General features: G+C 46.1%; 1 protein-coding gene across 1 annotated transcript in view; it reads left to right on the forward strand.

The window, feature by feature from the left end:
* The window catches only part of TMEFF2 (transmembrane protein with EGF like and two follistatin like domains 2), an 826,595-nt gene that overhangs the window by 527,611 nt on the left and 284,132 nt on the right, over window positions 1-14,852 (forward strand). The window contains exon 6 of the mRNA XM_085648776.1: window positions 14,213-14,361. Within this exon, the coding sequence (XP_085504902.1) occupies window positions 14,213-14,361 (149 nt within the window). The remainder of the gene's footprint in view (window positions 1-14,212; window positions 14,362-14,852) is intronic.

Genomic DNA, 14,852 nt, shown 5'->3' on the forward strand with positions numbered 1-14,852 from the left:
ATGTAAATAGTTGTTTAAAACGTGTTTTAACTTGTTCACCCTGTCGGAATGTTTTTATACCTATAAGTTATTAAAATGTTTTAATCATACTACTTTGTTGGAGTGTTGTACATATTTGCAATCTAGCAACGAGCACAAGGATGTTACTGTGTAATCGGAAAATGGCATAGTCCAATTGGGCGTGATTCTAGTCCAGTGCGGTGGCGTCGATGGTGGGTATCAGCAGGCTTCCGGTTGTGCAGGATTTTGTCGTGTTTACTGGGCGGGGTGGGTGGTAGGGCAGACATGTTTAGGCAGCGAGAGCGACGGAGCCGAGTTACCTCGTGGCCGTCTTGACCGTGAGCTCGGCTCCTTCCCCTAGTTTCATATATCCCACAAAGGGCTATTTCCTAGTGTTTCTTTAGTTTTGTAGGGTCAAAAAGGATCCCACCAGTGGCCACTGACTCTCGGGGTCCCCCATGTATATTTATGCCATAGCTTGCTATAAGCTACGGCGACTAGTCCATATTTAGTGAACATGTCCTTATTAGGGTGCCTTCCAGTGGAGCCGGATGGTCCACCTCTAATAAGCGGTCCGGGCAGAACCAACTACCAATCAGTGGGGAGAAGATAGGCATGACGGGTTACAACGGGGACAAAAGTCAGCACTACCTATCTTTTCACTGCTTGCAAAGACTAGACAGAATATCTCTATTCCTCGTTATTTGTAAGCAGAGAATACCTCCAAAGAACCAATATCGAACAACTAGTGTTCGGACAATCAATCAATCAATGGGGAGATAAAGATAGGCACGACGGGTTACAATGGGGACAAAAGTCTGCGTTACCTACCCTTCACTATTTGCAAAGACTAGACAGAATGTTTCTATTCTACGTTATTTGCAAACAGAGAATATCTCAAAGAGCACTATCCTTCAAAACAATCAATGTTCGGAAAATCAATCAGTGGGGAGATAAAGATAGGCACGACGGGTTACAATGGGGACAAAAGTCTGCGTTACCTACCCTTCACTATCTGCAAAGGGAGAGAGAGAGAGTATTTCTACTCCTCCCCGTTTGTAGACAGCGAATATCTAAAAAGAGAACAATCAATAAGCAATACTAGTATTTTTCAATCAATCAATCAATCGTTTCGCAATTTGTCGTGTTTCACGACCTTACCGGGACGCGTGGACAGTTTCTCGTCTTCCGCCTCCAGCGCCCGATCGTCCTCTACTCTCCGTATTTGCCGCGGCACTCCTGATGGTTCCCAGTCAGGACCGTAGATCACTCGAGAGAGGTCTGCTCGGAACCAGTGAAGTTCGGATGATCGGCTGCCAGACGAGGGTCTTTCGGGCAGGAGCTCTCCCGATCGTTGCAGTCGTTCACTCTGTCGTCGGGACCTCTCCCACTGGATCCACGTGTCACTGATGGGCCCCACGCTTGGGACGCCAATTGTTAAATGGTAGCGGCAGTCGTAGTCGATAACCTTTCAAGTATTGCCCGCCGGTAATCGCCTCTTATACCATTCGATGCTAAACCAACAAAGAGGCAGGCGCCGGAGACTGGAAGGCAGGAAACAAAGTTTTATTCCGTCGGAGTGGAACACATCAGATCAGACAGCGAGGTATCGTCACGAGGTGCTCTAACTGCATCTCTGAGGCCTGGCCTCTTATACACAGGTTTAGGACTTTATTGCAGGTTTATCATACATGGCACATTCTTGAGATTGTTTTGATACATGAAAGAACATCCTCAGAATCCCCACTTCGAGCTCGTTCCCACACATATCTACAGTGGAAGTCCCCACCCCACCCACAGTGGGAGATGGCTATCACACAGCTGGACATTCCGCCAATTCCCGGGGGTGTGTGCGACCGGTCGGGTCTCAGGGGGTGGGGGGCCTTGATCTACTGTAATTCCTTTGATGTGGGGTGTTTCCCTTACAGTAGGGGCAATAAACTGTATCCGCAGGGCTAGGTGATGGCCTGGGATCGGTTCGGACAATGGGGTGCAGAGGAAGGGGGTTATCAAAGAGATGCATGCCCATGGATGGGATGTCGGTCAGGCGTGGGATGTGGTTCCATGGCAGGGTCGCGCAGAAGGAGAGGGTTTATGGCCCGTGTATGAGAGAGCGGGGGTGGCCGGCGCGCGGGGGAATGCTTGCAGCGCCAGGGGGACGCGCTGGCGATCGGCAATGAGCAGGGAGAGACCAGGGTGCCTAAAATGGCTGCCGTGCGCTTTCCTGTGTGTCGCGCTGGGGAGAGGCAAGATGGCGCAGATAATGTTCAGTTGTAAACTAAATTTCCACAGTGTCACCATAGGTGTTTTAAACTACCTCATGGATACATGTGTAATTTAGTGCCCAGTGTTTAGTAGTGTGTGCAATTAAAACACTTTATCTTTTTAAAATAACATTTTTTGAATGAATGATAATTTAGTAAGGGTTGTTGGTGCATGCCAGCAAATTGAGCTTGCTAGCCTACATTGCCTCCCTTGAGTAGGCCTCGGACTGCTCAGCTTTGCTACCCAGAGAGAGTCAAGTGCTACAATGGAATGCTTTGTTTACAGTAACCAGACAGTTGCAAACGTATTATTTGGTAAGGACTCACATCCTTTGCTACTACCAACACAATTTGCTACACATTGTGAGAAGTTGGCCTGGTATATGCTGTCCACTAGTTATAGTGGGCACCCTGTACCAGTCCAAACAGCCCCTTATTGGTTATAGGTTAAAGACAACCTTTATTGAAAGTTATCCTAGTGGTAACTATGGAGAAAAGCCTTCAGGCTAATTCTTGAAGGAATGCCGGGTACATAGGTGTCAAATGGTGTTGGGTCGCGTCGTCGATTTCAATGGGAGCTGGCAAAGAAGTGCTGCTGCCGGGAAGATGCGGAGTGTCTGAAGCGATCCAAGCCTGGATCGAAGTCGAGAAGAACCTGAAAGCAGAGGGGACAGAGTCTGGGTCACTAGCCAGTGACCAGGAAGGCGATAGGCAGATGCCCACCGATGTCGGGTGATTTCAGGTGAAGTAGGTGAAGCTTGACTCTTCAGCCATGAGGACCAGGAGGTGTTGAGGATGTCCAGGAGCTGGATTCGAGCTGTCCCACAAAGGATGTCGAGTGCTGCAGCGTTAGTGCCCGGATTGGATACAACAAGCCTTGGCAACAGCAACCCATGCAGAAAGAGAAGAAATGCTCAGAGCAGACCAGCAAGATCTGAGAGACTCACCACTTGGTTGGGAGTCAGGGCACGTCTGTAGCAATTATGGAAGCCAAAGGAAATTCAAAGTTACCCCCTCAGGGACCCACTAGTCGATCGACAAGGAATCGTGAAGGGACTTCGAGACGAAACACAAAATGGTGACCCACGGGTCACACGGGGTGACTAGGCCAAAAATCTTCAGTGGATTCTGTGCTCGAGGTGTGAGCTACAAGTAAGCCCAAGTATGACTTCAAGAGACGTCAAGAAGCCAATGCACTTGCAAAAGTGCACGGTGACCAGGAGTTCCGGTTCCACGCTACTTACGAGGGCTGCGGGTCTCAGCTTTGCTGGGGACTCGGGTTGACCTCTGAGATGTCTGGAAATCCTCTTCCTGGGCTGCAAATACTTCGGAGTCTGGCGGGAGCTTCAGAAATACAGACTGGCAAATTGCTTCATTGGTGCCTACCAAGCAGGGGAGTCACTCCTTGACCCCAAGGGAGATTTCTTCAGTCCTCTAGTCTTGAGTAGAGCGTCGAAGTTCCAGGATTCAGCTTCAGAGTTTCGTCCAGGGATATCTAAATTTCTGGTTACAGAGGTTCCTTACTTATACCTAAGGAAGGGGTTGGACTAGCTCTGGGGACCCACCTATGGGAGGGTTTGGAAAGAGGGGTGGCTACACCCATTTCCTTTGTCCAGTTTCACATTAGAGCAGGGGCTGGAAGCCCCTGAACCGACTTGAGCTGGACTATGCACAGGGACACCAAATGTGCCCCCAGTGCAGGACTTCAAAGCACTCTGAGAGCGCTCCCACCCAGCCCCAATACACATCATCCTGTCTGGGAGGTGGTTACACCTCCCTGTGACAGGAAACCTATTATCCAGGCCTCCCCTGCCAGAGTTTCGGTCAGCAGCAGGAGGCCAGACCCTTGTCTGTGGCTGCAGCATCTATTTTGTGATGCCAGGGCTCTGTTAAGTTTCTACTGCGTATACCAGTACTGCCATGTCTCTCCCTCTAGAAGGGTGGGATCATACTCTCACAACAGTTACTGGTGTGGGGGGATGATTCCAAGGTGTTTGACACCAAACACAAAATTTTTCCGTGCAGCCAGTCCAAAGTTAGCATTTACTGTTTGGTTATAATGCACTTAAGAGTATATGGTCAGGCTTCACCACTGACAGCCCCGGAGAAGAGATTCCGAAGGCTGCAGAGGGGCTCAGCTCATGCCTGGGCACCCTCTCACATATAACCAAGCACTCTGCCTTCAGGATTGATAAGGCCTGCCACAGGAGTGACTGATAGGTTTGTATGTGCAGTGTTAGGTGAGGTATAGTGAACCTGTTCCTGCATGCACCACCTTACCCAGGCTGCAGTAGCAGACCTGTGGTGTCATTTTGGGTGGCTTTCCAGGGGTGGCATAATACATGCTTCAGCTCCTGGTAGGCATCTGGGGTACCTATGCCCTGGGTACATAGTGTACCATATACTAGGGATTCACACGGGTAACTCAGGATCCAATCTGTGGTGTACCTAAAGTACATGCAATCAATTTAGAGAGGAACGGCTAGGCTGGGGCCCTGAATAGCAGGGCCCCAGCCAGACTAAAGTCGAAAAACAGTGAAACACCAACAAAAAGTGGGGGTAAACTTGTGAAGCAGATCCTACTCTCCTACACACATATAAAAATGAAAGTACATCTTACTCTCATTTCAGTTTTGTATTCAAGACTGAGAAACAGCAAATACTTTACTCCAGAATTCAACATGGCAGTTTGCCTGAATTTTTCAGGTAACAGGGAGGACAGCCACTCTGTGCCTGTCTATGCAGAACAAACAGGTCATCCATAATGTGGTGGTCTGTTGGTAGCAGATATGGGAGCCTACACCTAGGGATGGGTAGGGCACACACAGGATAACCAGCCCTCCAGCTGCCTGCTGTCTCTCATAATTTTCACGCACTTTGACTTACCTCGATCTGGCAAGTGCTGCTTCAGATGTCACAGACTTCTCTCAGCAGAGGCTCCTCCAGGCCTGGATGGCGCTGGATGCAAACTTCATGGTCTTCATATTGCTTTTTGTTGTACAGACAATGTTTTAAGTGGGAAGATAAAGGTGAACAATCTTTTAAAAGGGCTTGCCAATCATTTCCAAAAGATGTGGTCTTATTAATTAAGTTAGTGACTAAAAACATGAAAAGTAAAATTCAAGGCATGATACAGCTTGCCACCTGACAAGTCTTTGGATGCCTTTTTGTGAGTTTTCATTTTTACTTCCAGACATGTCACACAACAATGGAACTATGCCTTAAACAAGTACCTCCCATAGGTTTTGCCAGTGCTTGTTAGCAGTATCAAATAAATAAGTAACAACAATGATTTTGTAGTGAATTATTAGTCTTTGGAAGGGAAATCCTCCATTTGCATATCTTATGTCACCTGCTTCTTAAACTTTACAAGGCCTTTGGAAGGGAAATCCTCCAATTGCATATCTTATGTCAGCTGCTGTCATTACACGGTTGCCTGTGAAATATGGATTTTATCATCATAATGAACCATTCTGAAGTGCTTTATCATCATCAGGGCTACTGGGAATATGCTGATGAAGGACCAAATTAAGCTTATCCAGAATATGTAGCAAAATTGTAAATTATGCATCACATTCTCTGGCAGATTTAGTTTCACGCATTTGAGCTAGCACAATATTTTGCCCAGTGTACAGCTTTTACAAATGATGTGTCACATATAGTAAATCCATAATTATGCAGCAACTGCTGCTGGCAAAGAATCACCTGTAGTATTCACAAATTATTTAGGAAAAGCAAACAAAGTCTAAACATTCCAACTCCAAAAAGTTACCACTCTAAGGTGCTCTTTGAAGGAAGCAGTTTTTCAGTTAACTGTCCAAAATAAAAAAAGTGATATAAAACTTACATAATGGATACCATGTGTAATACAGAGCAGTATTACCAACTCAGGGTGCTGGTGACACTTTGAACCCGCTCAGTGGCTTATGATGTCACCAGGACTTCTCACCTCCCAATGACCACATTACAGTTAGTTGCTATATAGAAACAAAACGTCATCAAATCAGGATCGAGCTCGGGTGTGAGCACAGATAATAAAGACCCAATAAGGGGAAGACTGGGAGCGGTCTTGGGTTTTCAAAAGGAGTACTAATTGATGATTCAGGCCGACAAACCCAGTAAGGACAGACTTCCACTGAATGGAGGGGAAAGAGGGAGAATAAGAGGCCTTTTGGTGGGGTCCCAGAGAAACTCTGCATGGCGCCAAAAAGTTTTTGGGTAATTGCACCATGAATTTGCAGAGGATCTGCAAATCTGCACCAAATTGCAGGATGTGGCGAATGCAGCCTTCCTCCCCAGGTCGGTTTTGGCCCTGGGACCCGATCCTCTGGAGCCCAAATTATGTTTTGAAAGGAGGGGGGCACAAAGCCCATATCCCAGGCCCAATGTTTCTTTTAGGGGAGGGGGCACACTGTATTTTTAAAGGGGCGGGACCTGCACAGCACCCCTCCCTGAGCCTCTAAATGCCTCAGGCACTCCATCGCCGGGGCCACAAAACATTTGAGAAGGAAATAGGACCACATTCCCCGGGGTTCGGCTCACCAGCTATGTGCTGGGGAGCCCAGCCAGTGACAGAGCGGTTTCCCTGCCTGCACCAGCGCAGACAGGGAAACCTGTGTTTGCTCTCACTTGGCAGGAGCATTTATAAATCTTCCACCATATGGAAAAAAATACAAAGTCCGCTCGCAGTCAGCAGGAACTTTGAAAATGCTCCTGTCGGCTGGAGGCAGACTTTTCATCTGTTTCCCTGCTCGCAGTGATGCGGGTAAGGAAACATCAAAATATTGCTCCCGCCCCGGAGGTAGTAGTATAAGTACCTGCTACCTGTGGGTGGGAGCAATGCCAGCTCCTACTGCATGCAGTGAGCTGGCTGGAGCTGCAGGTGCCCCCCAATGAATATATATTAGGTGCCCTGGGTGGGCAAAAGGGCACCCACCTTTAAGAAATGTGAGCCCTGGTAGAAGGGGTCCCCAGGGCCATTAATGGCTCAGGTGGGGAGGCACACAGCCCCCTTTATTTTAAGAAATGTGGACCCTGGTAGATGGGGTCCCCAGGGCCGTTAATGGCTCAAGTAGGGGGGGCACGCAGCCCCCTCTCCTTTATTTAAAGAAGTGGCTCTTGAGGATGGGTCCCCTGGGCCTAATAAGGCTCTGGAGGGTACGCAGACCCAGTACCCTTAAATAAAGGCCGAGGGGGTCCTCAGGGCCAAGTGGCCCCATTCCCTTTAAAATATATATTGCCCTGGTGATGTAGTCCTCAGGGACACATGGCCCCCTCTCCTTTAAGAAAAAAGGCTCTGGGGGATAGGGTCCCCAGGGTCAGGCCCTGTGGCCAACCCACCGCCAAGCCTAGCTGAAGGCGGCGTGCAGCGTGGAATTAGCTGCATGCGGGGGGTTGGAGACAGAGCCTGGCCGAAGGCTAAGCATTGTGGCCAACACCCCACTGCGCGTCGCCAAAGGTCGTGTGCAGCATCGAGTAGACTGCCTTTAGGGGGTTGGCTGGATAGCCTCGTCACAGGCCAGGCCTTGTGGACAAAGCATTACCTGCACATGGGCCAAGGCAATGCACAGCGTGTGGTTGACTGCTTGTGGGGGCTGGCTGCAGGGCCTGCTGCCAATCCCCTGCCATGCATGGCCACACACACCACACCCGCCACACACCCTCTCTGTAGGTCGTGGACCCAGGCCAAGCCCTATGGTCCACCCCCTCCCGCAGGCAGCCAGACCCCTCACTATGCATGGCTTTCGGCCATGCAGTGTTGGGTTGGCTTCAAGGCTGGTCTGCAGCCAGGCCCTACATTCAACCCATTAGCATAGCCCCCCTCCTCATGACACTTTGGGCCCCAGGGTCCTTATCCCCTGTTCAAAATTATATTTGTAAAGGGGAGGGTGTACCTGTCTCCCCTCCTGGGCCACAAAGGGCCCTGGGTACCCCAATCTCCAGGCTTTTAATGGGAGGGGGAGCACAACGCCCCCTTAAGGTAATAGTTGCCCCTTAAGCCCCAACTCCTGGGCAGCTGCTTAAATGCAAGGGAGGGACCCCCCTCCCCGAGCCTTACTAGGCCCTGGGAACCAAATCCCCAGGGCGAATGCCATAAAAAGGAGAGTGGTGCACAGCCCCCCTCCCGAACATTATTAGGTCCTGCAGATCCCATCCCCTGTGAACCATTGTCATTAAATAGGAGAGCACCCCCCTTCTAAAACTTTATCAGGCCCTAGAGACCCCATCCCCTTCAATCTGGCTGGAGACTTAAAAATGCTCCAACCAGGGGGGAGTTAACATATGTTTCCCTCCCATACTCATGCAGGCAGGAAAACTACTGTGTCCGGGGCAGAGTTATTGAGCGGAACCCAGGGAATGGGGTGTACAAGGCTTTAAGAGGCTCAAGAAGGGGGTACATGGCTCCCTCTTTCTTTTAAATGCTGTTCTGCCCTGGGAAATGGCATCCACATGGCCTATTAAGACTTGGGGAGGGGGATCCATGTGGCCTCCTCCCCTTATTTATTGTTATGGCCCTGGGGACTAAGGTCTGTGGGCCTTCTTAGGCTTGAGGAGGCAGGCGATGGGGTTCCCAAAGCGTAATTCATTTAGCCACCATATTAGACCCAATATAAGCCCCAAGCATTTTACCTTAAGTTAAATCCTCACATTGGCCAATTTTTATATTGGTGCATGATGTACAGCTCTTAACATGTTTGTTTTAATTATGGTCATTCTTTAAAAATTGTTGCACTTTTCACTTAAACAAACTGGACTGCATCAAGAATTTTCTGGATATCTTCCAAATATATATAATCAGATCGTTTCACATTGAGTCCATATTGAAGAGATGAATGTGATTCTTTCTTAAATGCTTTTATTTTTCTTTATAATTAAGCCACAGCTGACGCGTTTCGTTCTGCTAACAGAACTTCTTCAGGGCATTCATAAATCTCTCGGAGCAAATATAAAATATGGTGCTATGAGGTAATAATTTCCTTTTTATAATGAATATTGATGTTGCGCTTCTAAATCTTATGATAAATTTGACGTCCTTGAGTAACAATCCATAAGCTTCGAGTGAAAAATGATGATATGATAGTCAATTCAAAATATCCAGTCCGTTTCTTATATTGGACTAGGAATCGGGACGCTGTGAGATCGTTTTTGGGCATATAGGACTAGTCGAAACGGCATGGTATATATTTGCTCCGAGAGATTTATGAATGCCCTGAAGAAGTTCTGTTCGCTGAACGAAACGCGTCGGCTGTGGCTTAATTATAAAGAAAAATAAAAGCATTTAAGAAAGAATCACATTCATCTCTTCAATATGGACTCAATGTGAAACGATCTGATTATATATATTTGGAAGGTGGTGCAGCTTCAATATAAGAGATACATAGGATTGACCCTGTTGACAATGGTGGTGTCCTTGGACAGAGGGTACCTTTGAAGCTGGCACACAGAATTTACTTTGTGTTTAACTATTTATTGGTCTATTTTCTGAGGTTGGTGCTTGTTGCAGGAAATTGGTCCACTGTCCAGTTTATGTGTGTATAAGAATTTTCTGGATGTTCACAACAAAAACAATCTAAATTGACAGTTAAGAGCTAATATATCATGCTTAGGGTGTTGAACTGTTTATTGTTTGAACTATGAAATATGTTGGGAGCATTTCCTATTGGTATATAAAATAAGGCATTGTATTTTACAGTTTCTAAATCTGGCAAATATTTCTGGCTTCTTTACCTTTTGACTGGGTTTGGAAATACCATGTACACACATTCATTCATACATGCAAACTTGTCAAGTACTTGTGTGTTACAATGTGCAATTCTATAACTGGCTAATGTGCATCACTCTGATGGTCAGCTATATTGAGGGTTACCGGATATTGATTTATAATGATGTCTGGGCAAAATTATCCTTGTTGAGCCTTTTGCCATTTATAACTATGTTTTACTATGCCACACACATTTCAAAGAAGACTTTCTCTCCTTTGAAATGGATGTTTAGTGTGACAACAGATGTTATCTGCTTTTATTGTGACAACAGATGTTATCTGCTTCCAAATGTATTTTCAGTAAGATATGGACATGGGCACAATTGCTTTCTTTATGTGATAGGCGTTTTTGCCAAGTGTCATTTTATTTTTATTTTTTCATGCATGAGGATTTTAACTGATTTGCTCAGAATCACAGGGGTACAGTACCAAGATGTAGAGAGCATTGGGAAAGCCAATAGGTCTCGCCTTTGAGACTATTAGCTTCGCCATTGCCTCTTATTCCTGCTGTGAAGTATAGGCATTGCTGACTTCGGCATTGATTTGTAGTCATACTGTATAGCAGCGTGGTGGCAGGGCAGCACAGCCAAAATAATATTTTAATAGGACTATGATGCCTCCAGTGCTAATTTTAAAAAGTGCATTGCCCTGACTGCTTCATAGAGCTTTTTTTAAATTAGTTTTGCCCATTTTGCAAAGCATCCATGCTGCTGTACAGCATGGTTGGAAAACTTTGCCATGGCAAGTGGCTCTCATAGGCGAGGCCTTTTGGCTGTACCAGTGCTTGATTAGGCCCCAGCCAGAAGGTGGTGCTTGACTGAAAATAATATTATTCCTTGTGCTGAGCAGTTTCCTTTAGTTTCCCCATAACATTTACGTTATATGGAATAACTTGGTTGAGTGGGCCATAGCAGATGAGCGACACAGGAGGAATTCTAGATGAGAAGGTAAGTTGACAGAGGACTTAGCAGAGAGGTTCGAAATTCTGACCAGGTTACCTGCTCCAAAAAATAACAGGCCCCCCTAAAGGAAAACTATATAAATGGTTGGAATCACTTTGAAAGAAATGTGGCGAAGCAAATTTTATGATTTACTCCACCACACAAGTAGTGCCCCAACACTGCTAACACATGAGAAAGTCACCCATATTAAGTCTTTGACCCTCACCAAACAAAAGGATATAATGTATGAATCAGTGCACAGTTTGAAGCTGAGTCAAGATGCAGAGAATGGATGAACACTATGTCCCGCTACTTCTTAAGTGAAACTTCACCACTTGTTGTCAAAAGTGTTGTGTCAGCACGAGAAAACAGCGGGAAAACCTGCAGTGCAGAAGAAAAGATTTTAATAGGGCACAGCCATTGAATGTGCCCGTCAGTGATCGATTGACACAATTCCCCCACGGCCCTCACAACTCCCCAGTGTTGTGGATGCGGCAGCAGAGTTCTGTGATGTTGTGACACCACCTACCACCCACGGACACTGCTATAGAGATCACCTCTCCCCAGGTCATTAAGGGCACTGTTTTCAGTTTTGGACTTTTGTGATATGATATAGTACAATCTGTGGACCATAGCCTTTGTTTATTTCCATTGAACTAATTAGACAAACACATCTGAAATCAATGATTGTGGGTGTGTAAAGTTCAGGACTAGAGAAAGTTTTTGTTCTGACATGGAGGTCCAGTCCATAGGATTTTTCTCTCTCATTTGTACTGCAAAAACTGCCTACTCGACCTTTGCCGGAAGTCACCGGTTTGACTGAGAAGGTTCCCTTATTTGGTCTATTGTGAGTCGGGCTCACATGTTTTCAGCACAAAATCTGGCTGTGAAGAACTCGTTGTTTTCTGGCATCCAATATGAACACTGCTCTGACCAAAACAAATGCGAGCATAGTGGATTGCAGGGGAAGATCAATGTGAGCATGCACCATTTGACTATTGGGTCCGATATCCAGGTTAAGGGCTTCAAACTGCATTCCATGAGTGTCAGCTTTAAATGTTCTGCACACTATGGACATGGAACAGCAAATATTTGTGTGCACAAAAGTTTGATTTCCCATTCAATTTTATGTTAAGTAGAACACAATCATTGCAGGCCTGGGTCCATGCCCTTAGGTACTCTGGGTATGTTTAGTGGCTCAAGGCATGGTGAAAAAGTCATGCCTGGTAACCATGGGACAAGATTGGAGGCTGTGTCCAGTAGAGACTGCATTAATGGCCCCCTGGTTCAGTGCATTCTCAGACGCCATGCTAGAGCTCAGTGCCACAGGACCTCAGCCAAAGGTCTTTCCCATAGTCATGATGGACAGGTGTGCTAGTCAAAAGGAACTGGTACTGCAGCACATATGGCGCATCATAAAACATTCCCCCTTGGACTTAGGCCATGCCTATCAGGTACCGTAGGCAGTGATAAAGGGCTCAACTTATGACTGAAGGGTAGATTCAGTGGCTTCTAGCCAGAATTAGAGTTTGCCCAGGAAGTACTGCTGTAATGTCTTTTGTGCACAGAATATAGATAAAAGTAGCTGCAGCCCGTGCAGGTAAGAGCAGCGGGGCGCTGGGGCCGGGTGGGGGATTTCAAAATACGACAACAAGGGGAAATTAATTATTTATTTAATTTTCCCTGTTTGTTGTATGTTGAAATCCCCCCTCCCCCTGCAGCAGGCCCCACCGCCCCACCACTCTTATCTGCATGGGCTGTGGGTGGCTAAAAGCCATGCCTTCAGTGAAGTGTTCACTGGATATGGTTGCAAGATGTGACCAGAGTCACTGAGCACAAATAACGTGCATGCTCAGTGGGTACTGCAGGAAGGGCTATAGATCACATACCGAATATAATACTAGGGTGTGAAGCTGCAAGGCATAAGGCAGAAATACCTCCATGTCGTCTTAGATTCTGCTTTCCATCTAATTAAATGGCCTCCACTTCTCAAATTCATATTTATTTATTTATGCATGTATATATATTAATGTTTAGGTCGAGCATTCGAGACCTCTTGTATATACTTTAGTATATACTTATAGGTGTATGTACTTTGTGGCCTCTGGAGATCAGCCCTAGGACTTGTCTGCTTCCGCTTAGGGACTTTTTTTCTGTTCAGCTGCCTCTATTTAATTGTCTTGATAAAAAACGACCAGTCGAGGTCAGTAAAATACCAGAGTTGCTTTCTGCTTGTTCAACTGCCTCTATTTAACTGTCTTGATAGAAAACGACCAGTAGAGGTCAGTAAAATACCAGAGTTACTTTCTCCTTGTTCAACTTGTCATTAAAATACCAGAATCGCTTTAGCATTCTCTAGATTCCAGTCCCTAGAAATTGTCTTCCACGAGCACCCGTAGACAATAATATTTTGTTCACAGGTTGTATTTTCAGTGCTATGACCACTGAAGGCCCTAATTTTATGTTAAAAACAGAGCTTTGGACTATTTCCCGCTGAAAGGCAATATTTCTCTCTATGTGTTCCCATACCTGGCGTGGCACGCAGTTTGGTGCTTACTTTCCCTCCCTGTTAAAGAACAGTAGATGTTTCAGCACCGAGGCTAATATGCTGCATAGCTCAATACATATAAGGTCCCAAAGGCGAGACCGATTGCATTGTAAATGCTTGTTACTAGTGTGTAGTAGCACTAAATTTATACTTTAATTGGTGAAGTAGTACCTGTAGGCGGAGAGGAGATTTCTATACATATTAATTATTGTCATTTTTTAAGTAAATGACTTTCTAGCCCGTTCAAGCGCAGATTTACTGTTTTCTGTGAGGGTGGAATATATTGTTGTTATTGCAAACATGCCCTTTATTTTATCCAGATGACAACTGATTAGGTAATCCAAGACCCATGTCGCATTCTCCTTCCAAATCATACATTTTGCTGTGAGCAAGATGACAAAAGAAGGTGTAAATACATCAAAGAAATACAAAACCGAAATCGCTTACCAACTCTTTGAGCCATCGACCATTCAGTATCCTGTGGAGAAAACAGGTTATAACACAGTTAATGTCCCACAACATTTTTCTCCATATGGTTTTGTATTCGATCAAGTGAGTTAAGGATAAAATACAAAAAGTCATGTATTTGCCAGTTGTTCGATAATTGCAATGTTAATGTTTGCTTAAGCATATGTGCGCATTATGTCCGCCACCGCACTAACGCCACTTATCTGACAGCGTCTGTCTTTTCCCTTAGGTGTGTCTGCAACATTGACTGTTCTCACATCAGCTTCAACCCGGTGTGCGCTTCCGACGGGAAGTCGTATGATAATCCGTGTCAAATCAAGGATGCATCATGCCAGAAACAGGAGAAAATTGAAGTCAAGTATTTGGGTCGATGTCAAGGTAATGCAGAGTTCATTTCAATGAGGCGCGTTCCATTCCAGCCGTGAGAAAGAAGGCGCGGCGCATTGGTATGCGCGGCATCCCCGGTGTGTAATGGACACATTGAATGTATTGTGTGATAGAGACGGGAAAGGGCAGGATAAAAGGTCACTTTGCGAGAATCAGATCACCCGAGCCCCCTGCTGGGTGACGGCGGCACGTTTATGAAAAGACAGAGGTGTCTCAGGAGCTGGCCGGCTCATGAATAATGCAGGAGGACGCGCTTGGACGGTCGGGTGAATGAATATCCAGAAGAAAATGAGTATTAACAAGTTAGCCAAGTCTAGCCACAAGCCGCAGCAAGCAGGTCCTCTACTCATCCTTTCATCATTTTCAGAGTAACAACAAGCCCTGGCAAAGCTAATACATCTCATCTTTGTGGCGCTTAATTTGAGGTAAATGGTGCCGGTGGGGGACAACCGCACTGATTTTTGGGGAGAGATACTTATTTT

Source organism: Triturus cristatus, chromosome 3_2, assembly GCF_964204655.1.
Source record: "Triturus cristatus chromosome 3_2, aTriCri1.1, whole genome shotgun sequence".
NCBI classification, from domain to species: domain Eukaryota; kingdom Metazoa; phylum Chordata; class Amphibia; order Caudata; family Salamandridae; genus Triturus; species Triturus cristatus.